The sequence below is a fragment of the Ornithorhynchus anatinus genome, chromosome 9 (genome assembly GCF_004115215.2).
Source record: "Ornithorhynchus anatinus isolate Pmale09 chromosome 9, mOrnAna1.pri.v4, whole genome shotgun sequence".
Taxonomy (NCBI): Eukaryota; Metazoa; Chordata; class Mammalia; order Monotremata; family Ornithorhynchidae; genus Ornithorhynchus; species Ornithorhynchus anatinus.
This window is the reverse complement of record NC_041736.1, coordinates 39,437,790-39,463,951: the sequence shown is the minus strand read 5'-3', so window position 1 is coordinate 39,463,951 and position 26,162 is coordinate 39,437,790. Positions and strand designations below refer to the sequence as shown.

At 42.3% G+C, this 26,162-nt stretch overlaps 2 protein-coding genes across 7 annotated transcripts; one reads left to right on the top strand and one right to left on the bottom strand.

Annotated features, from left to right (window-relative positions):
• Positions 1-777: 777 nt before the first annotated feature.
• SPDYA (speedy/RINGO cell cycle regulator family member A) lies at positions 778-13,313 on the top strand. 2 transcript variants are annotated; one of them, XM_007667066.3, is made up of 7 exons: positions 778-873; positions 2,008-2,121; positions 6,086-6,144; positions 7,472-7,557; positions 9,574-9,745; positions 11,436-11,730; positions 13,036-13,313. In XM_007667066.3, the coding sequence occupies exons 2-7, from the start codon at positions 2,034-2,036 to the stop codon at positions 13,125-13,127; spliced, it is 792 nt and encodes a 263-aa protein (XP_007665256.1). In that variant the 5' UTR covers positions 778-873; positions 2,008-2,033; the 3' UTR covers positions 13,128-13,313. The 2 variants fall into 2 exon arrangements, with proteins under 2 accessions (XP_007665256.1, XP_001509302.1); XM_001509252.4 differs by having other exon boundaries at positions 1,882-2,121.
• Positions 13,281-19,287, bottom strand: TRMT61B (tRNA methyltransferase 61B). Of its 5 annotated transcripts, none has more exons than XM_039913111.1 (7): positions 18,730-19,287; positions 17,475-17,577; positions 16,466-16,656; positions 14,963-15,054; positions 14,447-14,688; positions 13,553-13,630; positions 13,281-13,411 (listed from the first exon to the last, which is right to left on the bottom strand). In XM_039913111.1, exons 1-7 carry the CDS (start codon positions 19,264-19,266, stop codon positions 13,344-13,346), a joined length of 1,311 nt encoding a protein of 436 aa, XP_039769045.1. In that variant the 5' UTR covers positions 19,267-19,287; the 3' UTR covers positions 13,281-13,343. The 5 variants fall into 5 exon arrangements, with proteins under 5 accessions (XP_039769045.1, XP_039769046.1, XP_028928259.1 ...); XM_039913112.1 differs by having other exon boundaries at positions 14,453-14,688; XM_029072426.1 differs by having other exon boundaries at positions 18,973-19,287.
• Between the last annotated feature and the right edge of the window lie 6,875 nt (positions 19,288-26,162).

The window sequence follows — 26,162 nt, the reverse complement described above, 5'->3', positions numbered from 1 at the left end:
TGTGTCCAGTACTGTACTAAGCACTGGAATGGCTCCAATACAGATTGGACCCAGTTTCCATCCCACCTGGGGCTCCCTCAGAGAAGTAAAAATAATTAACTGTGGTATTTAAGCGCTTACTATGTGTCCAGGACTGTACTAAGCGCTGGATTGGCTCCAATACAGATTGGACACGATTCCCGTCCCACATGGGGCTCCCTCAGGAAAGTGCTGAGGGAAGAAAAGGGAATTAACTGTGGTATTTGTTAAGCGCCTACTATGTTTCAAATACTGTATTAAGTGCTGATATGGCTGCAAAATAATCAGATCGTACATGGTTCCTGTTCCAACTGGGGCTCCCTTGGAGAAGTGCTCGGGGAAGAAAATATAATTAACGGGTATTTAAGCACGTACTACATGCCCAGCACTGTACTAAGCGCTGAAATGGCTCCAAAACAATGAGATGGGAAACAGTTCAGGCCCACATATGTTTAAGGGGGAGAGAAAAACAGGGATTTTTATCCCCACTTTACAGATGAGGGAACTAAGGCAAGGAGAAATTAAGTGACTTGCCCATGTCATAAAGCGGCAGAGCCGGGTTGGATTGATTCGATTTATAGATTGATTTGGGATTAAAAACGTAATAATAATTTTTATTATGGTATTTTATTAAGTGCTTACTACGTGCCAAGCAGTTCTAAATGCTGGGGTAGATAAGAGGAAATCGGGTTGTCCCATGTGGGGCTCACAGTCTTCATCCCCATTTTACAGATGAGGTCACTGAGGCACAGAGAAGCTCTCCCAAAGTCACACTGAAGACAAGTGGCAGAGGCGGGATTAGAACCCACGTCTTCTGACTTCCAGGCCCACGCCCTTGCCGACTCCTGCCAATAGGTTTGACCGTGTCTCCCCTTTTTAGACAGTGAGCCCGTCGTTGGGCAGGGATTGTCTCTATCTGTTGCCGAATTGTACCTTCCAAGCGTTTAGTACAGTGCTCGGCACACAGTAAGCACTCAGTAAATCAGCGTGGCTCAGTGGAAAGAGCACGGGCTTAGGAGTCAGAGGTCATGGGTTCTAATCTCGGCTCCGCCACTTAGCTGTGTGACTTTGGGCAAGTCACTTCTCTGGGCCTCAGTGACCTCATCTGTCAAATGGGGATTAAGACTGTGAGCCTCACGTGGGACAACCTCATCACCCTGTATCTACCCCAGCGCTTAGAACAGAGCTCGGCACATAGTAAGCACTTACTACTACTAATAATAATAATGATGGTATTTGTTAAGTGCTTACTATGTGCAAAGCACTGGTCTAAGCGCTGGGGGGGGGGTGGAGATACATGGTGATCAGGTTGTCCCATGTGGGGCTCGTAGTCTTCATCCCCATTTTACAGATGAGGGAACTGAGGCCCAGTGAAGTGACTTGCCCAAAGTCACACAGTTGACACGTGGCGGAGTGGGGATTAGAACCCATGACCTCTGACCTCCAAGCCCGTGCTCTTTCCACTGAGCCCCGCTGCTTAATACCAACATTATTATTATTATGATTACTAAATGACTGAATATTAATAATAATGCTGGTATTTGTTAAGCGCTTACTATGTGCCAAGCACTGTTCTGAATGAACAACAGGCCTTGCTGCTTGCAATGCTGCTGCCTTTACCTGTGTTCTTTCCATTCGCACCCCAAAAAACCTTCCTCCCCACTCCGATTTCGAGCAGATCCCCAGACCCTCCAATTTGGACATTTTTGGACCCCACGGCGTCTCCGCACGCTTAGGCAACAGGACGAGCACAAACGTTGTGGACGAGGTTATTCACAGTCCCATGCCTCAAGCAGTGCCTTACTTACATTTAGAAAATGAGATGAGACCGTGTGGTAACCTCCTTTTTGCTCCTTTTTACAGGCATCAAAATGAGACACAATCAGATCTGTTGCCCAACACCTACTCTCTCGGTTCTCGTAAAGTCCGCGGCAAGTAGATCGCATCCACCCAAAAAGGCTGTTAATTTAAAACGTCCTGTTTTTAAAGATTGCCGGGAAACTTCGGGAACGAACATGCAAAATAGTAAGCTGATTAAACGGGCCAAAGAACCGTGCATACTTGTTCAGCGTCAAGAAATGACTGCTTTCTTTAAACTCTTCGGTAGGTTAAAATTGCAGGGAGTGCTGCAATTATTCAAATAATATGAGTAATAACTGTAGGTGTATAAAAACCAACTATTAGTGTTTTACTTTTGGAAATACATTTTTCCTTCATCAATATTACTGTGTTCCTGCAAAGCGGTGTAGTGTCAACTGTTTTAAGAGGAAAGTTAGGATGAACAACAGAACAAATACCGGGCCTAAGACGCACACAAACCAAGGTTGTGGCGAAAAAGCCTTTTAATAATGTTGGTATTTGTTAAGCGCTTACTAGGTGCAGAGCACTGTTCTAAGCGCTGGGGTAGATACAGGTTCATCAGGTTGTCCCACATGAGGCTCATAGTCTTCATCCCCATTTTACAGATGAGGTAACTGAGGCCCAGAGAAGTTAAGTGACTTGCCCACAGTCACTCAGCTAACAAGTGGCAGAGCGGGGATTCGAACCCATGACCTCTGACTCCCAAGCCCGGGCTCTTTCCCCTGAGCCACACTGCTTCTCTACAGTTCGTTTTGAGTTTGTTTCACTTTAGTTGAGTACTTCACTAAATTGTTGTGTTTCACTTGTTTCTTAGGTATTTATATTACACTTACCAGAACTCATTAGCACCACACAGCTACCAGTGTGTACTGTTTAAATCTTTTTCTAGTAAATAATGAATTTTAAATCCTGCAGTTGGTTCTTTGAAATTCTAGTCAATGCTGATAATATTTTTCACAGGTTTTGGGAAAGCCCCATCCCTTTCTAACCCACTCACAGACTTCGTAGTAACTGTGTTTCCCTATATTTCCATGTTATAATGGAAACTTGAGTTATACCTGAAATGACTGACTAAATATGCTGCTAATCCTTCCTATTACATTCTTTGCATCATTCAACCTTATTTATTTTGGGGGTCCAACCACCCTCCTTTTAAGATAGCTGGCCTGGTATAATCGACATTATTGTTCCCTTTTTCAGTACATTGTTTTCTTTCAAAATAGCATATTTTAATTTGCTGTTTTGGCATAAATAAGCTTAAACTGTAAATCATGAGCTCTAAGAAACCTCTGTTCAGGTAAGTTTTAAATACAAAATTAAATTCTCATTTTAAATCCTATTCTCTAAAATGCAAGGTAATAGTAATAGAACAAATTTGCAAAAGTGTTCCCAAGGACTGCAGTGGCTAAATTTATTGTTTACGAGGAGAAACTCCAAGAGATTTCTTCACAAATTGCTAAATACAAAATACTTCTTATTCTCCTCATTAAAGTAGCTGAAATAGGGTAGTCAGTACAACAGAAACATGAGCTGGAATTAGGTTGAAAAGGTAGAATGGATGGGGACTTGAGGCAACAAGGGAATTTAAAGGATGCTAGGAGCTGTTAATTAGGATGGCCTGATCTACTCATGAGGGCAAGATGGAGCTTTGAGCAATTGGGTAGGAAGCCAGAAATAAAGAGGAAGGTAAAAATAGAAGAAAATAAAGGGGGGTGGGGACAGATAAATGTCCCAGACCCTTTTTTACCTTTGAACTCCCACTTTACCATCAATCAATGAAGGTAATCAATCAATGAACAGTATTTATCTGGGTTTACTCTGCAGAACACTGTACTATCTGCTTGGGTGGAAGCAGCAGGGAGGTACAGAGGTTCACAATCTAACAGGAGAGATAGACCACAAAATAATTACAAGAAGGAGGAAGCAACAGGGCCAGAAGCCTAGGGTGTAAAGAGAGAGATAATAATAATAATAATAATGTTGGAATTTGTTAAGTGCTTACTATGTTGATGAGTAGTCCTACTTGACTACTAGATACTTAATTTTAAACACTTTCCAAAACTGTCAATGTTTCTAGAGCATAAGTGAGATCTTTAAAATTCCCTTTGATTTCATTTCCCATTAATAGAAAGCCATGAACAGTAAAAAAAACCTTAAATTGGATTTCAGTTCCCCAATCACATTGTCTTTTCTAGTTTCCACCATGACAATAAGTGGCACAAGAAAAGCAACTTAACTTTGTACATATTTCATTATTGTATATTATACTGAAACTCCATCTTATCAAGTGCCCAGTTTTATTTGTAATTTGAATTTTAAACATTTTGCCAGCTCAGTAATATTTAAATTGGCAAATTGACCACATGGGGGGATATCACACCACTGTAAAGCAAACCGGTCAGTCAATCGTATTTATTGAGTGTTTACTGTGTGCAGAGCACTGTACTAAGCACTTGGGGTAGTAGAATATAACAGACACATTTCCGGCTCAAAACTAGATTATTAACTAGTTTTAATAATCTAGTTAATTTAATAATCTAACCTAAAACAATTTATAATAATACTAAAAGAAACAGTGGGAAAGAGAAGAGTATTAGTGGGGAAAACAGGAAAGAGAAACTAGAAAATGGCAGGATGCAAAAATAGGTGAAGGGATAGAGAGAAATAAATATGGAGAGCAATGCCTAAAGATTCAAACTAAATCTCTGTTTTCTAGACAGTTAAATTGGCTCTTACTAATCTAAAGATGTAACAGAAAGATGAAGGGACCAAAATGTGGCAAGTGTGTATTTCCAGATTGATTTAGAGACCCTGAGTATCCTATTCAGTCTTGATTCTTTGGTGGTGTCTGTTACACTTCTACAGATTTCACTGTCTATTCTTAAACTGCCTAACTCCATTTTCAAAGCGAAAAGTAAAACTGACATATGTTGGAGAAAGATCAAATACTGTATAAATAAATCCATCTTTTCACAGGGAATCATTATTTAGAAAAAATGAATGTCTTTCCCCACCTTCAAAACCTTATTAAAACCAAATCTCCAAGAGGCCTTCCCCAACTAAGCCCTCATTTCCTCTTCTCCCATTCCCTTCCGAGTCGCTTTTACACTTGAATTTGCCCCCTTAATCATCCCTCCCGCTGCCCTACGGTACTTATGCACGTATCCATAATTTATTTATATTAATGTCTGTCCCCCCCTCTAGATTGTGAACTCATTATGGGCAGGGAACATGTCTACCACCTCTGTTATATTGTACTCTCCCAAGTGCATCGTACAGTGCTCTGCACATAATAAGGACTCAATAAATATGATTGATTAAAACACAGGTGGCCAAGCTGCAAATGCTTCTATACGCGACCCAGGGATTCCACCTGGGCCCTTCAAAGTCACCAGCCCTACCACCTTTTTGTAGCCAAATTAGGGTCAAGAAAATGGTGAACAAGGCAGCAGAGACAGAGATTGGTAAGATAGGCAACATTATAAGGATAATACTAGAACCCATAAAAAGCAGGTATGTGGAGGAGATACCAGCAACATGACACCTGCATTTTGAAACCCCATTTTAAAAGTTGTATTTGTTAAGCTCTTACTATGTGCCAAGCACTGTAAGTGCTGGGGTAGATATGAGATCCAGCATTTAGAACATTCCTCAGCGCTTAGAACAGTGCTTGGCACATAGTAAGTGCTTAACAAATACCATAATTATTATTAATTATTAAGATAATCAGGTCCCATGTTGGGCTCAAGGTCTAAATAGGAGGAAGAACAGATATTGAATCTCCATTTTACAGATGAGGGAATTTTGGCACAGATAAGTTACGTGACTTGCCCGAGGTCATAGAGCAGACAAATTTTAGCCATTCTCCTCTTGCTTGTTTGGGAGAGTACTAATCACTGTGTAAAGATTATTACTTCCATCATCATCATCAGTGGTTTTTAACTGAGGGCTTACTGTGTGCAGAGCACTGTACTAAGAGCTTGGGAGCGTTCAATACAATAGAGTTGGTAGTCGTGTGCCTTTCCCACAAAGAATTTACAGTCTAGAGTGGAAGACAGATATTAGTATAATTAATTTATAGTGTGCTTGGAGGGGTTGGAGTTCAAAGCCAAAGGGAGGAGGTGGGAAAGGGGTCAGTGATGACACTTTTCAGAAAAAGCAAACCCCAAATTTTCAATAGAAAAGTCACAATTTCCTATTGTTACAGATGATGATTTAATTCAAGACTTCTTATGGATGGATCACTGCTGTAAAGTTGCAGATAAGGTAAGGTAATTTTTTTACAGTTTAAAAATGTAATAATAGTTGACATCCCTCATTGAATGTGTGTGATTTCACCTTTGGTATTTTGATTAGAAGATTGCTGGGAATAAATTAACATTCTATTAAACCAGTGTAGGTGCAGAACCTGGGCAAATACCTAGGAATGTGGGCTAAATTCGTGGTCTGATAATCAGCTGGGCCCAACCACACTTTGAGGCAGACAGGGCTGCACACCCTTGGTTGTTTCTGTGGAATATTTGGACATGTAATCTCGGTGATAACAGTGCCATTTAGGCAGACACAATTCATGGCACATCACATTTCCTACAAGAGGCCTTCCCCAACTAAGATTTCATTTTCTTTACTCTTTCTCCCTGGAAATTGGATCTGTACCCTTTAAGCACTTGCTATTCACCCATCCCCAGTCCCACAGCACTTATATACATATTTGTAATTTATTTTAATGCCTGTCTCCCTTTCTAGACCATAAGATCCTGGTGGACAGGGGACATATCTCCTAACTTTGCTGTATTGAACTCTCCCAAGTACTCAATAAATACAATCGATTATCAAATCTTGCCTTGATTACCGCAGTCAGCTTCCTTGCTGACCTCTCTGCCTTCTGTCTCTCCCCTCTCCAGTCCATACTTTACTCTGCTGCCCAGATCATTTTTCTAAAAAAAAATTCATATTTTCCCACTTCTAAAAAACCTCAATGGTTGGGCATCCACACCTGCATCAACAGAAACACACACTACTGGCTTTAAGGCATTCAATTAGCTCCTTCCCTCCAACCTTACCTCACCGATCTTTTACTACAACCCAGTCTGCTCATTTCACTCCTCTAATGCCAATCTACTCACTATTACCCATGTCCTTTCTGGGACTGTAACTCCCTTCCCCTTCACATCTGACAGACTCTCCCCTCCTTAAAAGCCCTCCTAAAATCCAGACATCCCTGATGTGTCTGACAGACACATTCCACATGTCTCCTACTTGCCCTCTCTTCTGTCACCTATGCACTTGGATCTGTACTCGCTAATCACCTGGCATTCACCCCACCCTCTAAGCATTTTATACCCACCCCACCCTCAGTCCCACAGCACTTATAAATATATCCTTACATCCACTATTTCCCTATTAATTTATTACGTTTCCCCATCTAGATTATAAGTTTCTTGTCTACAGGGATTGTGTCTACCAACTCTTGTATTGTACCGTCCCATGCATTTAGTACAGCACTCCGCACACAGTTTGTGCTCAATAAATACTACTGATTAAGTAAAATCAGAAACATTAAATTTCTAACTTTTTCTCTTTCCGCTTACAGTATCTTCTGGCTATGACTTTTGTTTATTTCAAGAGAGCTAAATTCAGTAGACATGAACACACCAGGATCAATTTCTTTACTGCTCTGTAAGTCTGCTTTAAACGAACTGGCTGAACTGTAATATATATTTATATTAGAGTCATACTACCATATCTCAGTTAGCAGTCTTAATTAGTTCCACAGGAGAAGTATAGTAACCCAGAGGAAGAATTAAAAAAATGAATTGAAACATTACAAAGATTAAAAAAAAACTAAAAATGTTTGCTATTTAAATATATATTTTTAAACACAATATAGTTATGAGAACAAATAGCAATGTAAATATGTACCAATAATGAGAGATTCTGAATTGTTTAGAGTACCATTCCTTAGTCATTCTCAAACTAGCAACTTTCCCAGCCTTGAAACAACTTACAATACGCTTCCTTCATTCCTGCACTCGGGGCTGCACAGTGCTGTTGGCAAGAAATGCAGGCATTTACTCCTATGACCACTGCCCCAGCCATCATCCCAAACCTTTAAATCCAGGAAGCCCTCCTCCCCAGTTTCTTGCCCCTGATGGGCTCACTGACTCCAGGAAGCCACAGGCTCCAGGTTCAAGTCCAAGCTCTGCCACCAGCCTGCCGTATGACCATGGGCAAGTCACTTAACCTCTCTGAACCTCAGTTTCCTCATCTGCAAAAGGGGGGTAATAATACCTACCTTTCTTCTAACCCTCACAGTGTTGTTATAAGGGCAAAAATTACATAAATAATGTTAGAGTGCTTTAGAAGTAAAGGCGCTATACAAAAAGTAGGTATTGTTACAAGTGAAATGTTCCCTACTCATCTCACATTTGTCTCCTTCCTCTACAACTATTTCTCACATCCTTCCCAACCATCTCTCAAGAAAAGATTTCCTGCCTATTTTCAAAATCTACCCCCCTACCTGGGCCTCTGGTCCCATTTCCTCTCACTTTTGCAAAACACTGCTCCCCACCTTCTCCCCTCCCTAGCTGCCATTTTCAATTGCTCACTCTCTGCTGGCTACTTTCCCTCTGCCTTCTAACAAAATCTTCTCTGAACCTAATCAGCCATCACTCCATTTCCCTGTGCACATCCTATTCATCAAAAAGATACCTTATACTCACAGAACAGGGTTGTCATGATCTAATGCTAAACTGAAATGGGCTTTAATCACTTTATTCAAATTAGCCAAAATACATCTTGAGTGGAAAAGAAGTGCTTGAGTCAAGGTAAACTTAAGCTAACAGCATTAAAATTTAGTCTCACTGACAGGAAGGAAGGCTAAAAGAAAGGCATTATAATGTGATATGGCTGTACAGCAAAGCTTAAAGTAGATACTATTTAATGCTGCAAATAATTCCATATAAGGACCCTGAAGGTATAAAGCTTGAAGTTTTAACTTGATGAGGTTGATTTGCTTGCTTACACTCTTTCTCCTGATCATATTTTACTCTTTGAAACTAATGTCTAATTTGCAACCTATTCCAAAACATTGATAATGCAAGGCTACCTTTGTCTCCAGAGTTTGTTCTGTCAGGACCAATTATTCAATCTCTGCTTAACTAAGATAATAACAATTGATCTTTTTGTTGCTTAGCAACTTCTATAAAATAATAAACACATGGATCTCTAAGAAGACAGATATCTATGTCTCAAGAAATGCTCTAATTGACTCTTTTAAGGGGACGACTATCTTATTTAACAAAGATTAATTCAGGGCAGTTTGTCTTCCACCTTTGCTGCTCATAAGAATACTGCTGAAATTGTCTTTCAGTTCTGTTCACCTGTGGGAGATGGGGTCTAGGATGAAGCTTTGTGGGCCTGATGGGTATTTAGGGGAAGGGAAGGTTTACTGGCCTTTCTTTCTCATAAGCTAATTTAGCCCCAGCATCTCTCTGAGGGCACAGGACTTTGGCCAGTGGAAGGGCACATTGTGACCTACGGGTTTTATGCTGCAGAAGCACCACTCCCTTATCCTAGCCCTCCCAGCCGAATGACATCTGGGAATTATCTCCAAGACAGAGCATTCACAGGCAACAAATTCTCAATTACAGAACTAGTGAGACTGAAAGTAGATATGGATTGATATTTATATAGGTATCTGGCTAATACAGTGGAAGAGGATGAAGAAGAATTAAAATATGAAATTTTTCCATGGGCTTTGGGAAAAAACTGGAAGAAATTGTTTCCTAATTTCTTAAAGTTAAGAGACCAACTCTGGAATAGAATTGACTGCAGGGCTATTGTAAGCAGACGGTGCTGTGAGGAGGTAAGGATACTAAAATTAAATTTTGAAGTTTAGCATATGGAGTATATCTGTGTAGTTTTCAGAATCATGATCATTTATTTTGGAATGTTTGCTGTACAGCAAATGACACTTTACTCATATTCACTATTAATACATTCTGCTTACCTCTAGTGTATGATTTTTAAACCTAGAATACTCAATCTATTTCCATGCCAGACCCCAGAAAAAAACATTTTCAAATGTATTTTTCTCTTTTGACTTCTGGGAATTCATTAGATAAATTTTGCATGTTTTGCTTTTTAGCCAGAACTTTCATTTTCCACACTATACCAGCCATTGAAGCCCACCTTCTCAGGCTTTGATTGAAAGCTGAGTTGTACAAGTTTTATTTTAATGGAATAGCAATACAGTGAAAACCATCTCATTTGTTTCCCCACATTATCTTTTTGATATTGATAATCAATAATCTTTAACTGGTCTTATGCCATTTTGTTTACAGCTACAGCTTTTGAGCTTTTAAATATCTCCAGTTTAGGAAACTGCACAGCTCCTCTTAGGAATACTCATTCCAGTGGTTAATCAGCTTCAAGTAAATTAATTCAGCAAAAAAAATAATCTCTCTCTCTAGACTGTATGTAAGCTCCTTGTGGGCAGGGAATGTGTCTACTACTAATAATAATAATAATGTTGGTATTTGTTAAGCGCTTACTATGTGCCGAGCACTGTTCTAAGCGCTGGGGTAGACACAGGGGAATCAGGTTATCCCACGTGGGGCTCACAGTCTTAATCCCCATTTTACAGATGAGGTAACTGAGGCACCGAGAAGTTAAGTGACTTGCCCAAAGTCACACAGCTGACAAGTGGCAGAGCTGGGGTTCGAACCCATGACCTCTAATTCCAAAGCCCGTGCTCTTTCCAGTGAGCCACGCTGCTTCTCTAACTCTCCCAAGTACTTAATACAGTGCTCTGCACACATTAAGCACTCAATAAATACCACTGATGGTGGTGGTGGTGATGATTCGGGGATGGAAAGCATCTGCTATCCCCTCCACAAATTGCCTCCTCAAATATTTAAATATTTGTCATCCTTCAATCTCTTTTCCAGACAGACAAAAGCACTCTTTTTCCTTTCCTCAGATCTCAGTTTTCAATTCTCTAATTACTTTCTTATTTTCCTCCGACTCCTCTACCCAGCTATCTATCTCAGGCTTTGGAATTTGGGACTGGAAACCTGAAGCTGGGATCCAGTCTGTACTTTTCTAAGGGCTTAAAACCACGTTGAGAATGAGGGTCAGATTTATTATCTTAATGGTTCCTACATACTTTACTTCTATTTATACATTCCAGTGTTGTTTGCTTTGCAATCACATCACATTGTTAACATCTTTAGCTGAAATTTTTTTCTGCTGACCGAGTTGGTCATTCCCTATCTTGTATTTGAGCAGTTTGTTTTCCATCTTCAATTGCGCTTACTGCTATTAAGTACATTATTTTTTTGACTGCTTTTCTGATTTATACCTTATCCTCAGATTTAATAAGTTCCCTTATATGCCATTGTATTTTCCAATGATTAAGTTCCCCATAGTATCTTGGAAACAAAATTATTTCACTGTTCATCTTTCTACCATAAGCAAATTGGATACTATAGCTTTATTTGATTATAATAGGTTTTTTAAAAACTAAAATACCCGATTAAAATTTTTCTGTGTAGGTAATGGCTATTGCTCCAACTCATTATATATGGCAAAGGGAACGGGCCATGCATCATGGTGGAGCTGTAAGAAACTACAGCAGAGACGGAGTTCATATGCCTCGGGGTCCTAATGCTACACCTGAGGATTGTTCTCTCTGTGGTAAAAAAAGATGTGTGGAACTTGGATTGTCTTCATCTTCCCAATCCAGTAGTAGCCTATTAGAGCTCATAGAAAACCACGAAGCCCAGGAATCTCCCACAACACTGCCTGTCAGCGAATTATATGAACCATCTCAATTTTACTGTTCCCAAGGTATGGTTTAGTGTGTACGCTAGAGTTGACTGTTGCCCGCCAGCATTATTCTGTTCTGTGTGTCTTCAGCGATATAACATGGCCCAAGTAGCAGACAAAATCATTGATAGATTAAAACACCATTAGATGATGGTCTTTGTAGGGTATAAAATTATTAAAAACGTGTATTATTTTGGTGGGGAGAAAGCATAAACTAGCAGTCTGTCTGCATTAAACAAACTGATAGTTGTATCACAGATCACTACTCTTTTATTTGGGCTATCAGAAAGCCACTCAATTATGACTGGTTATTACCAAGTTGTGTTAATTCATAACCTGGTGCCAGAGTTGAAACATTCCACATCCAAATGCCCAGACAGATGTCTCAAAGAAAACTATGGAATTTTACTTTCTTCTTAGAAGTGAAAATAAACTAAGAGATGTGGTATTTGTATGTGGATACTCCCTCTTTGGGTGAACTCAATAATATTGTAGTTGAAACAGCTGAAGTTGTTGGATTTTAACAGTTTAGATGATTTTTAATACTTTAAAAATATATTTAGAATGCAAACTTTTGAAATATTGAGTGGCATGCACTTCAGAATAAGAGCTAAGCTGAAGAGCTATAGTCTTTTCTTTAATTTTTTAAAGACATCAAATAATGTTAATGATCGCTAATGCAAGGGCTCCATGAAATGAAATTGGAGAAAGCGAGCACCAGGGAACTTGATGGAGAAGAGGCAGAAGGGGAGGGGCTAGATCTGAGACAACAGAGATGACCTAGAGAGTCGCTTCCATAGGAAAGGACTCTTGTCTCCCACCCTCTTTTTTGCCATAGCCTCTCCTCCAGGAAACGGCTGCAGAAGAGTCTGGGTGTGTTGGAGCACAGAAATTGTCCACCCTGAGCATGCAGCCTTCCTATCTTAGCCTTTCCAGTCAGTCGCTGCTGGGGAGGGATCACCAGGGCGCTCACAGGTGATGCCTCAACAGCAACAGGTCTTTTTTCTTGAAATATCCCCCTCCGTTTGCCTTAAGTGTAAATTTCACCACCCATTTTCACTAGAATTCTGTTAGGTAACTAGGTAACAGCCTTCTAGAAAATGCACTCATGCATTACAAGGTTGGGCAAACTGGCTGCATGCACATATGTGGCATCAGTCAAGGCTTGTGGAGTATATTGAAAGTTCCTTAATGAAGGGCTCGTCAAGCATTATAAAACAGTGTAATTACCTAAAGGCATAAAGAGAATACATAAAGGAGCACAAAAAATATCCTTATGTGATGTTTTTATTGATTTAGTTTTTTTGAAACTGCATTTATTTACAGTTCCTTATGAAAACCTCTCAGACAAAGAAGGGAAAACAAGCTGCATGAACCAAGATAAATCCATGGAGTGGTTTAAAGGAATCGAAGAATGAAAGGGCTCAACCAAACCATTTGACACTAAGTGTCAAATTGAGGTTAAAGGATCTGTTTTGAATAGTGTTGCATAGTTGACTGTTAACAATAGTTTGTATTGTCCTACTTCAACAAGAGGTAGAAGTGTAAAGTAATAGCCAAGACAAAACTAGCGCATTATAAAAACAGTTTATTTACAATATTAAGATTTAGTCTGAAACTTTACTTTTCTCAATCTAGTTGCTGTCATCTGAAGTACTTAATGTATGTGCTGGTTTAAACTTCCGTAACTTGATGAGAAAAGCTAGAGTAAAATAAGAAAAAGTAATGTTATGAGAAACTACGTTCAGTTAGAATAGACAATTAGTTCAAATCTCATTCATGTATGTCTTAAAAACGTTTAAAATTATAGAAGGTAAAAATGTTTTTTTCACCATTTACTCACCTGTGTGACCACACTGCCAGTGTAAAGGTCTAGCAATGTAGGGTACTGCACCATATGGACTATCAGAAAGCGTTTCTCCTGGATTAGAGCAAAATAGACTTTACTGGCTACATACCAAATAAACAATATAGTTAGAGCTGCTAAAATGCCAGCATAATCACTTGCGTTCTGATAGGTTATCTTTTTATTCTTAGGCATATTTTAACCCTTAATACTCAACCTGGCTACAGAACTAGATTTTGGGTTTTGTATTCGCCATCTTAACTTAAATAACTAACTTATTAAAACCATCACCTGTTCACAGTTGATACGTATGTCCTCACCTACCACCCTGTAAACACAAAATAAGCCAGAAGAGTGGTAGTTTGTCAGTTAATCATATTTAATGAGAGCCCACAAAGAGCAAAGGATACTCATGGGAGAGTACAGGACATGCAGAAGACACTAGCCCTGTCCTCAAGGAAGTTATGTCTTTAGGACTGAGCTACACCTTCCCACAGGTGTTTTTCAAAATCAACTCTTTGAAGTTGATAACTTCATAAATATACCGTTGGCTCTTGGCAATTCGGCCTCCTTAAATTCTGGCTAAATAGAACAAAGGGGACCCTTCCTACTTCAAGTTTTTCACCTTCTTTACTAAGAACCTGCAAAACTAATTTAAATATACAGTGTACATTAAAAACCTCATTGTCTCCAACAGTAGCACTATTCATGCCAAGAAAAAAGCATTTAGAAGTCATTTCTCTAAGAATGAAGGGTAATGGCGCTAACTGAACAAGGATTTTTAAAAGGAACTAGGTAAGCTAGGAGTACAACTTTCACAGAGTAAACTGCCCAGATATAGAAATTCAGTTTCCAGTTACTACTGCAAAACACCCATGGAAAGCAACTCACCCTTACCATTGTCTTCTGCTTGTACCTGCTCTTCCTCTCCTTCTTCACCTTCATCATCCTCATGAGTATGTAACTCTGAATCTAGATTCGTAGTAGGCTGCACTCTTTGAACAAAAGTACCATCTTTCTTTTTGGCTGGGCACACCAACCAGTCTCTAAGGGTAACTTCTGTAATTTTTTCACAATACAGGGCAAGTCTGCAGCTACTTATTCCATTCAGCAGCTCAATAATTTGTGTGATACTAGTCAGAGAAATTCAAAATAGAGATATCTTAGTGACTTTCACAGCGTATTAGCGCTAGGTAAAATAGGAAGATATAGCAGAACCTTAGTTAAATGTAACATTGAAAGGCAAGTAGTTAATGCTATACAAAACTAAAACAGGAATTGCTTATGTTCAAAAAATGAAAAGTTAAACAACAGTGGATATATACCCCTCAATCATAACTTTACATGACAGTGTGGTAAATATTTAAATAAAGGGAAAATGTTTTGAATTTTACACTCAGTACTCACCTTGCTAAATATATGGTACATACGCCACCCTGTTTAAGACTTTGGTACACAATAGGTAGGGCAATCTGTGGATTTAGCATATCAAGAGCCACCTGCAGAACAAAGAAAGGATGCTCTTCAGTAATGACAAAAGCATACATTTTTCCATGCCAGCAAAACTTGAAATAATTCATTTTGGAAAGCTATTGTAGCTCTCTTTAGTTTAAACAATTATGTTTTCTTTTGACATACTATTTATAATATTTCTGTTAATTTACCATCCTACAATTTTCACTAAGCCTAGTATTTCAATTTATTTAAAAAGTGCATATCTTGATTATAGTCATCTTGATCTCATATAGTTATTTTTTCTTTGTATATCCTTTATAAGAAGTTGACATTAAATGGCCTTTGGCAATAAAAGTTCACATTTAAGATTGAAGTCTTTTAGTTTACATTATGCAGTCAAACATATTGATGTCTGAAAACATTAGCCACAGGTGTAAAAAAAAAAAAAGATGGCTGCTGTGATTTTAAAGTCTCCCCTTAACCTGAAATATAGACTCTCTTTCCCTCATTGGAACTCATTTTAAATTAACTCTTTTTCTTATAAAGAGAAACACATGTCCAGTATTAGTTGCATCTGCGTTCCTACTTCATGCAAAGCACTGTACTAAGCACTTGGGATGGTACAATAGGTAGGGGAGACCCAATCCCTGCCCTCTTCATATATGCCACCCCCTTTTTTTTTTATCCCTCTGGCCTACAGTGACCAGGAATGGAATTTGTAAACAGTGGACACCTAGACACACATGACTTCACGCACATTATGCCAGGCACAATGGCAGAAATCGGGATATCACGTGAAAACCTAAAGTTTTTCTTCAGCAGGATCCCAGACACCCAACTTGCCAGTGTATTCCCCTCCCAGGCTCCTCTGGAAAAGGGCGTGGGGAAGTCGATAGCAGGAGCTAACTAAAGGCAGGGGGAAGCTGGGTGCTTAAAAATAAGACGGATAAATGTGGAATGGACAAAAAGATACCCAGTGATGTCAATCAGCTGAAAACCAGACTGCTCTACATGAAATTGGACACAAAGCCATCCTATCCTTTCCCCAGACTAGGGCGAATCCCTTACATTAACAATTTACAGAATTCTTCAACCCATCTTTCTCCCAATCTCTTTTCTCATGAGGGGTGGAGAGGGAAGCATACTGGTGGAAATAAACCAGAAGTGCTTGGCTCCAATTCAGATCTGGCTGCAAATGCACTTTTAAAATGTGCAAGAGTGCTCCCTGCAAAGCAAGTTTATGGTCACTTCCAAAGCAATGGTGAGGCACCTGGAATTAAGCCAGGCTAGGGCTCGTATCATAACAGAAAGTGCTTAACAAATACTATCGATGGTGATACGAAAAGAGCACCCTGGTACTTGGAATTGGGCCCTTGGACTCATTCAGAGAGACCTTAGCCATCGTGCATTTACCTTAATATTAGACAATAAAAGACAGAATTTTAGAAGACTTACTGCATCAAATGTTTTAGACTTCAAATCCTGAGCTGCTGTTGCAATATCTTTATGAATGAAATCCACATTTTCTGGCCATTCTTCTGAATGACTTATTTTCCAAGCATTACACCAGTTCTTATAATTCTTCTTGGCTATTTCATGGTGGTCTTTTCTTATTTCAAAACTCATAACTCTTCCTTGCGATCCAACTAAGATAAAGAGAATGCAATTTACTATATTTCCTGGTGCCAACTGGATGACAAAATAATGGCAGCTAATTTTTAACAGAAAAAAGTTGTTTCAAGGGGCTTCACACTGAACTGTTAAGCTAAATATTAGTCCCCTGAAAGCTTCTACTTGAACCTCAAAATGGGAAGACTAAGACTTCCCACCCCTCTATTCCCCTCACAACCTTTCCTGCCTTTGTTTTCTCCAAACCCCCGCCCCTATCCATATGCCACTATCCATATTTCCTTCTGGGCATTTGGGACTTGCCCCAAAACAACAAAGTCCACTCAGATGAGGCTACTCTAGCACTGCTAGCTAGAGGCTTGCACCACAGGAGATGCCGGAATGTCTACGAATCTAGAGAGGAGATAAATGTGGAGGAGAAGGGAAGGGAGAGGAAAAGAGAGTGTCAAACATATCAATTTTACTTCCAGTAAAGTAAAAGTTGGCTACACTATCGCGGAACCTTTCTGACTCTAAGTAATGTAACCATGTTAATATTTAAGTCATCTTTAAATGACTGAGCACCTAATTTTGGATCATTTGGGTAAATATAGACTCTCTGACCTTGTTTCAGGAATTAAATGACCATTTATCAGATTAACATTTTTCTTATCAGAAAATTGGCTGCAACGACATTTCATTTTATGCCAGTTTTCAGGAACCAACTGTGCCATAGCCACACATGTAAATCTGCTATATTATTACCTTTCCTGCCCTGTCAGGAAGTATTTTCTAAACCCAACCCATTTCATTCCAAATCTTTTAAACCCAACCCATTTCATTCCAGATCTTTTACCTGCTTTTGACAAAAACAAACTCATTCCTCCAGAACCAGAACCAACTTCCAAAACAGCATCTCCTTGGTGGACATCCATCATCATTACCATCATATTCACATCCTAAGAATGATATACAGTCTAATCTCAATTATCCTTGACAGTACAGAATAATGGTACCCTAAAAATGCCTGACTGGTTGGTATAACAGGGGAATTTACAGACAGCCAGATTCCACTGTCAAAAGGCAATCCCATAACTTCTATTAAGCTAGGGGTTTTTGTTTTCACCCCTAGAGCTGATAACAGGCACTAAAATGGAACTAAACTTTTTTCTTTACCCTGATCATCCTCTGGAGAGAGGCAGTGGAAGAATGAACAGAAGGGACTGGATTATTGGCTCCTAAGAAAATGAATTAGTTATTCAGATAAACCCCGGGTTCTGAATAGTAGTACAACAATGTATAAAATCCACTGATATGCCATCCTGACAGTTCAGGATCGAAAAACCCCATCACTTTAAGGAATGCAATTACCTTCCACCCTGCCTTCCTCACCCCTTTTCAAACATGCATTTGAAACCCAGCTTCTTTGAACAGTAACAGAGAACAACAACAATAATAAAGTGGTATTTAGGAGCTTACTGTGTGCCAAATACTGTGCTAAGTGCTGGGCTATATACAGGATGACCAGATTAAAGTCAGTCCCACATAAGGTTCAATTGCTCTTGGTATTAACGATGCTTGAGTTAAGAATTTGTAGCAAGTGTTCTTCCAGGTTTAACACTTTCAAGCTAATGATAAAACGTTTGCTAGAGTGTATGCACTCAATATAGAGAAGCAGCAGCATGGACTGGTGGAAAGAACACAGACTGGGAGTCGGAGACTTCTAATCCTGACTCTGCCACTGTGTCTGCTGTGTGACCTTGGGCAAATCACTTAACTTCTCTGTTCCTCCGTCACCTCTTTTCATTCATTCAATAGTATCTGTAAAATGGGGATTAAGACTGTGAGCCCCATGTGGGACCTGGACTGAATCCAACCTGCTTAGCTTTTATCTACACCTGCACTTAGTACAATGCCTGGCAAATGCTAAGCGCTTAACAAATACCATTATATGTTTTACATATATATATATACAAATATAAGTACACATATGTATACATACGTACATATAATACATAAAGTGTCTGTCGCCATCATTGGATGTCTTTCGAACGCAAATGCCACTTTTTTCTGCCTTAAATACGCTTTAAGAAGGTGACAATCATACTAACCTTGGGATATGAAATATTAGGCCCCCTTTTCATGAGTAACACATAGTCTTCCAGTGCTGGCCTCCTGAACATAAAGTGGTAACCAGTGGAACTCGAAAACACTTGTCCGGGTAGCTTCCCCAGTACATCTTGGTGCCGTATGGCTCCCCAGTTACTAGATAACTGTCCCGTATCTTTCAGCTTCATTATTTTTCTAAACGTCCTGTGCCTCCCGTGGCTCGATAATAAAATTAAATCCCCAACCTGAAAGGGAACATCCCTGGGGGGCGGGGTGGAGGAAGAAACTGCCAACTCCTCTGCAGGCCCCGAGGCCTCTGGGACCTCGTGGCGGGTTCTGGGAGCACTTTGCAAAGGTGAGCACGGTCCTTGGGGCTCCGGGAGCATTTGGCTGAGTCTCTGCAGGGGAGAGAGGCCCCGGACCCACGCTGGCAACCTCCTTGCTGGCCACGCCGGAGGAGGAAGGCCGAAACAGGCGCAGTGACCTCCGACCCCGAGGAGCGCAGCCCATCGCAGCCTGGCCATGCCCCGCTGCAGCATGGCGCGGCTGCGCACTCGACACCGGTGACGTCACGCCCAGGCTCGGAGGGGGGCGGTTGCCGTGGAGACGACGCTCGGGAGGCGGGGCTTTGCGGCGGTGACGTCAGCGCGCACGGCGGGCCCGAGGGCGTCTGGGAGGGGAGTTGGGCCAAGGGCCAACCCCTCGAGTCTGTGAGGAAGATGGCTGAGGGGGGCAGGCAGGCCTCCCTCCTCAGAGTCACCAGCCTCCTCTGAGAGTCTGAAAAAAGGCCCGAGCCATTAGGAAAGCTTTTTTTTATTTTTAAATTAAGACCCTGGATTGAACTCTGGGGCAGGTGTCTCCCCTGATTAGACTGTAAGCCCGTCAAACAGCAGGGACTGTCTCTACTTCTCTGTGCCTCAGTTCCCTCATCTGTAAAATGGGGATTAAGACTGTGAGCCCCACGTGGGACAACCTGATTCCCCTGTGTTTACCCCAGCGCTTAGAACAGTGTTCTGCACATAGTAAGCGCTTAACAAATACCAACATTATTATCTGTTGCCCACTTGTTCATTCCAAGCGCTTAGTACAGTGCTCTGCACATAGTAAGCGCTCAATAAATACTATTGAATGAATAAGAAGCAGCATGGCTCAGTGGAAAGAGCACGGGGTTTGGAGTCAGAGGTCATGGGTTCGAATCCCGCCTCTGCCACTTGTCAGCTGGGTGACTGGGGACAAGTCATTTCACTTCTCAGTGCCTCAGTTACCTCATCTGTAAAATGGGGATTAAGACTGTGAGCCCCACGTGGGACAACCTGATTCCCCTGTGTCCACCCCAGCGCTTAGAACAGTGCTCGGCACATAGTAAGCGCTTAAATTATTATTAATCGGGTTAGACCCAGGCCCTGCCCTTCATCACAGTCTCCATCCAGTCTCCAGTTGAGGGAACGGAGGCACAGAGCAGTGAAGTGACGTGCCCAGGGTCTTACGGCAGATGTGGTGGAGTCAGGATCAGAACCCAGGGCCCAGGCCCGTGCTCTTTCCAAGCAGCATGGCTCAGTGGAAAGAGCCAGGGCTTGGGAGCCAGAGGTCATGGGTTCGAATCCCGGCTCTGCCACCTGTCAGCTGAGCGACTGTGGGCAAGTCACTTTACTTCTCTGTGCCTCAGTTCCCTCATCTGTAAAATGGGGATGAAGACTGTGAGCCTCATTTAGGTCAACCTCATTACCTTGTACCTAGGCCAGCACTTAGACAGTGCTCTGCACATAGCGCTTAACAAATACCAACATTATTATTATTACTCCGTACTCTTTAGAAGTTGGCTGCAGAGCTCTATACCCAGCGGCCCAGAACACTTCAGTTGTATTTATTGAGCGTTTACTGTGTGCAGAGCACTGTACTAAGCGCTTGGAACGGACAATTGGGCCACAGAGACCATCGCTGCCCAACAACGAGCCGTGTGAGCTCCAAGATGCACAATTTCTAACTCTGCCGCCTCCCTGCGTCTTCCATTTGCTCTCCTCAATCGGTCAAACTTACTGAGTGTTTACCGGGTGGAGAGCAATGTACTAAGCGTTTTGGAGAGGACGATGCAACAGAGTTGGCAGACACGTTCCCTGCCCACCCAGACCACACATTATTAGGTTCGTGAACCACTTCAGCTAGTCAATCAGTAGTATTGAGCCATAATACCAACATTATTGGTAATAATGCCAACATTATTATTATTATTATTATTGAGCTCCTATTGTGCAGAAATAATAATAATAAGAGTTGCATTTGTTAAACGCTTACTATGTGCCAAGCACTGTTCTAAGCACCAGTACTTTGGTGCTGTATTAAGTAAATGTTTGGGAGAGTCCAAACATTGGATTGGACAATAGAGAGGCAAAAAATAATTTACAGATAGGAGGAAGAAGGGAAAGATGCATGTGTGGTTACAGTAGGTACGAGAGAACTGAGGGGTTAGTTTGGAGAATAGGACCTGAAAAGCAGAAAAAATAATCTGGGAATGTCACCGAGGACGTGTGATTCCAGAAGGGCTTTGAAGATGGAAAGATCCGTGGCCGGGCAGATTGGAAACAGGAGGGAATTCCAGCCAAGAAGAAGGATGTGGGAAAGGATCCGAGATGGAAGAGTCGAGGACGAGGCACAGTGACAAGGTGAGCTTGAGAGGAGCATAGTTCAAGCTGATATGTAGTGGGAGAAGAAAGTTGATAAGAGGAAGAGAGCTGATGGAGTCCTTTAAATCTAGTGGTCAGCAGTTTCTGCTTCCTGCAGAGATGAATAGGGAACTACTGAAGGTTTTTTTGAGGAGAGATGTGTAGTTTTATATTTTAGCAAGATGATCTGCTCAGCACAGCAGTGTAGAACTAGAGATGGTGGAGGCAGGGAGGCCTGTGATACATAGTCAAGCTGGAATACGACAAATTCTTGGGACCAGGGTGGTGACAGTTTGGTTGGTGAGGAAGGGGTGGATCCTGGACCAAACCTAACTCCAAAAATCCCGAGGAGGGATAGAAATAATTATAGGTGTGAAACCACTCTTGGCTAGCGTTCCCAGTAGAAGGGAGTCCATGGTGTCAGAGGTGGCTGGGCGGTCGAGGGGGTTTAGGATAGATTTGGTAAGGAGGTCATGATTGATCTTGGAGGGTGCAATCAGACAAGTGAGGGAGGGCAGAAACCCAACTGAAGTAGATCAAGAAGGGAGCTGGAGGCGAGGAAGTGGCAGCAGGGGGTATTTACAACCCTTTCGAGGAGTTTGGACAGGATTGGAAACGGAGACGGACTAACAGCTGAAGGGTGCAATGGGATCCAAAGAGGAGTTTTTTTTAGTGTAGGATAGATGTGAGCATGTACGAAGGCAGAGGGAAGGGAGCCATCGAAGAGCGAGAGGTTAAGGATGGTGGTTAAAGAGGGAAAACCTTTTATTATTATTATAATCAAGTGATTTTAGAAGCTGAGAGGGGATGGCGTCAGACACACAAATGGAGGGATGAATTTGGAAGCAGGGTGGGTGATCCCTTTAGAGAATATTAGGAATATTAGGAATCGTGCCTCGGCCTCTCAACCTCCTGGGGAACCAATTTGGGGGTCCTTAGCCTGACTTGCCTTGAAACATTGTGATGGGAAGGAAAGAAGCGGTGACAGCAGGTCGCCTCCACAAAATGAAGACTGTTGAGAAGGCTGCAGTAATGACAGTTGCTGGGGCTGTGAGCCAAGAAGAAGCTTGCTCTTCTAGCCCCAGAACCTTAGGGTTTTTATTGTGTCTTTGTATTTATCCCCGTCCTCATCTTGTATGTCGATTTAATGTTCTTACTGTTTTATTTTTTTCCAATTTGTCCACCAGTCCCCTTCCCCCGTTGGTTCTCAGATTGTGAGCCCCTTGAGAGCCAGGGACCCCGTGGTATATGATAAGCGCTTACTATGTGCTAGGCACCGTACTAAGCGCTGGGGTAGATCCAAGATAATTGGGTTGGACACAGTCCCTATACTATGTGGGGTTCACAGTCTTAATCCCCATTTACAGATGAGGGAATTGAGTCACCGAGAAATTGTGACTTTCCCACGGTCAAACCACAGACAAGGGGCGGAGTCAGGATTAGAACTCGGATCTATCTCCTAGGCCTCGCTGCTTCATAGGACACTTCCCAGACATAGTGGTGAGAGGTCAATGGAGGGACGGTGAGTGAGGGAGGTGATTTTGCTGGAGAGGACAGGGTTGAGGTTATGGATTTCTGAACCACTAGATAGAAGGAAGATTTGAAAGGGCCAGGTGGCTTGTGATAAGTAGAGGAAGTTCAGTCAATTGTATTTATTCTTCCGCTACTGTGTATATTCCTCTGTAGACTGTAAATCATTTTGGACAGGGAACATGTCTACCCACTCTGCTATATTGTACTCTCTCAAGTGCTTAGTTCAGTGCTGTGCACACAGGAAGCACTCCAAAATTACAATTGAGTCTATAATAATAATAATAATGTTGGTATTTGTTAAGCGCCTACTGTGTGCAGAGCACTGTTCTGTGAGCCTCACGTGGGACCACCTGATGACCCTGTATCTCCCCCAGCGCTTAGAACAGTGCTCTGCACCTAGTAAGCGCTTAACAAATACCAACATTATTATTATTCTCTGGGCCTCAGTGACCTCATCTCTAAAATGGGGATGAAGACTGTGAGCCTCACGTGGGACAACCTGATGACCCTGTATCTCCCGCAGCGCTTGGAACGGTGCTCTGCACCTAGTAAGCGCTTACCAAATACCAACACCATTATTATTAAAGCTCTAAATGCAGTAAGTGTGCAATAAATCCCCCCGATTGACCGACCGCTTGATTCAATCAGCCTCTTCCCTCATCTGGTCACCCCGAAACTGGTCCCGATCATAGCCACGGCTTCTCAGAAACCTCTCCCTTCTTGTTCTCTTGCTCAGGCTCTTGCCTCGGGCCCCGATGAGTAGGTAAATCCATCTCTTGCCCAGGCCGCGGGCTGACTTGCTCTGCCCCACACCAGGTGGTGTCTCAGGGAAGGTTGCCTCGTCCATTTTTATTTGGGTGGAGTAACAATCGAATCATGGAATCCCTCGGATTCAACATCCGTATAAACTTTTTATTACTCACCTTGAATCGGCCGAGTACACAATTCCGAGTAAAGTTGCGTAAAAAGCAGCTCTTGGGTCACGATTCAGGAACCAACTTACTCCCCTCATTCGTCCTCCCTCCCAGCCCCACGGCACGTAATTATAATAATGTTGGTATTTGTTAAGCGCTTACTATGTGCAGAGCACTGTTCTAAGCGCTGGGGTAGACACAGGGGAATCAGTTTGTCCCACGTGGGGCTCACAGTCTTCACCCCCATTTTACAGATGAGGGAACTGAGGCCCAGAGAAGTGAAGTGACTTGCCCCCAGTCACCCAGCTGACAAGGGGCAGAGGCGGGATTCGAACCCATGACCTCTGACTCCGAAGCCCGTGCTCTTTCCACTGAGCCACGCTGCTTCTCTATGTTGCCTATATGTGTAATTTATTTATTTTTGTATATTTGAGAGGCAGCATGGTGTAGTGGATAGAGCGAGGGCCTGGGAACGAGAAGGTCATGGTTTCTAATCCCAGCTCTGCCACTTGTCTGTTAGGTGACCTTGGGTAAGTCACTTCACATCTCTGGCCTTCACTTACCTCATCTGTAAAATGGGGATTGAGACTGGAAACCCCGCGTGGGACAGGGACGGTGTCCAACCCGATTGGCTGATATCCACCCCAGCGCTTAGTACAGTGTCCGGCACAAAGTTAAACGCTTAACAAATGCTATTATCATTATTACAGTGCCTGGCACATCATAAGCACTTAACAAATACCGTTATTATTATTATATTTATGTCTGTCTCCCTGTCCAGACTGTGAGCTCACTGTGGGCAGGGATGTCTGTCATCATATTGTACTCTCCCAAGCGCTTAGTACAGTGCTTTGCAGGCAGTAAGCGCTCAATAAACACGATGGAATGAATGAATGAGTGCGTCGTTCCGAGGAAGGGTGTCGCCTTAAAACGTTCAGCTTGCATTCCAGCATCGTGGCTCAGTGAAAAGAGCCCGGACTTGGGAGTCAGAGGTTGTGGGTTCTAATCCTGACTCCGCCACATATCAGCTGTGTGACTCTGGGCAAGTCACTTAACTTCCCTGTGCCTCAGTTGCCTCCTCTGGAAAATGGGGATGAAGACTGTGAGCCTCACGTGGAACAACCCGATAACCCTGTGTCTATCCCAGCGCTTAGAACAGTGCTCTGCACCTAGTAAGCGCTTAACAAATCCCAACATTATTATTATTACCCTGTATGTACCCCAGCGCTTAGAACAGTGCTGGGCACATAGTAAGCGCTTAACAAATACCAACATGATTATTATTATTATTATTACCCTGTATCTCCCCCAGCACTTAGAAGAGTGCTCAGCACATAGTAAGCGCTTAACAAATGCCGTCATTATTATCTCGGCTCTGCCCCTTGTCAGCTGTGTGACTGTGGGCAAGTCACTTCACTTCTCTGGGCCTCAGGTACCTCATCTGTCAAATGGGGATGAAGCCTGGGAGCCTCACGTGGGACAACCTGGATGATCCTGTGTCTCCCCCAGCGCTTAGAACAGCGCTCTGCACCTAGTAAGCGCTTCACAAAACCCCAGCATTATCATTATTCTTCTCAGTGCCTCAGCGACCTCATCTGTCAAATGGGGATGAAGCCTGGGAGCCTCACGTGGGACAACCTGGATGATCCTGTGTCTCCCCCAGCGCTAAGAACAGTGTTCGGCACCTAGTAAGTGCTTCACAAATACCAACATTATCATTATTCTTCTCAGTGCCTCAGCGACCTCATCTGTCAAATGGGGATGAAGACTAGGAGCCTCACGTGGGACCACCTCGATGATCCTGTGTCTCCCCCAGCGCTAAGAACAGTGTTCGGCACCTAGTAAGTGCTTCACAAATACCAACATTATTATTATTATGGGGATGAAGACTGGGAGCCTCACGGGGGACAACCTGGATGATCCTGTGTCTCCCCCAGCGCTTAGAATAGCGCTCTGCACCTAGTAAGCGCTTCACAAAACCCCAGCATTATCATTATTCTTCTCAGTGCCTCAGCGATCTCATCTGTCAAATGGGGATGAAGCCTGGGAGCCTCACGTGGGACAACCTGGATGATCCTGTGTCTCCCCCAGCGCTTAGAACAGCGCTCTGCACCTAGTAAGCGCTTCACAAATTCCAACATGATTATTATTAATAGTAGCAGTGAGCGCTTAAGAAATACGGTCATTATTATGATTATAATGATCAGCCAACATTGAGGTGGGGGGGGGGGCCCCCCACGTCGACGGCCCCGCCCTAGGCCCCGCCCCTTATCTCCATGGCAACGCCCACCACCTGAGCCCCGCCCCTCTCCCCGGGCTACGTGGCCC

Excerpts from the sequence above, each read along its gene's own strand:
- SPDYA (XM_001509252.4), top strand. The coding sequence starts at position 1,890 with ATGAGACACAATCAGATCTGTTGCCCAACACCTACTCTCTCGGTTCTC. Across the intron at positions 9,746-11,435 it reads GCAGACGGTGCTGTGAGGAG|GTAATGGCTATTGCTCCAAC; the intron begins GTAAGGATACTA and ends TTTTCTGTGTAG. Across the intron at positions 11,731-13,035 it reads TCAATTTTACTGTTCCCAAG|TTCCTTATGAAAACCTCTCA; the intron begins GTATGGTTTAGT and ends ATTTATTTACAG.
- TRMT61B (XM_039913111.1), bottom strand. The coding sequence starts at position 19,266 with ATGCTGCAGCGGGGCATGGCCAGGCTGCGATGGGCTGCGCTCCTCGGG. Across the intron at positions 14,689-14,962 it reads TGTACCATATATTTAGCAAG|TATCACACAAATTATTGAGC; the intron begins GTGAGTACTGAG and ends TTCTCTGACTAG. Across the intron at positions 13,631-14,446 it reads AGCAGAAGACAATGGTAAGG|GAGAAACGCTTTCTGATAGT; the intron begins GTGAGTTGCTTT and ends GCTCTAATCCAG.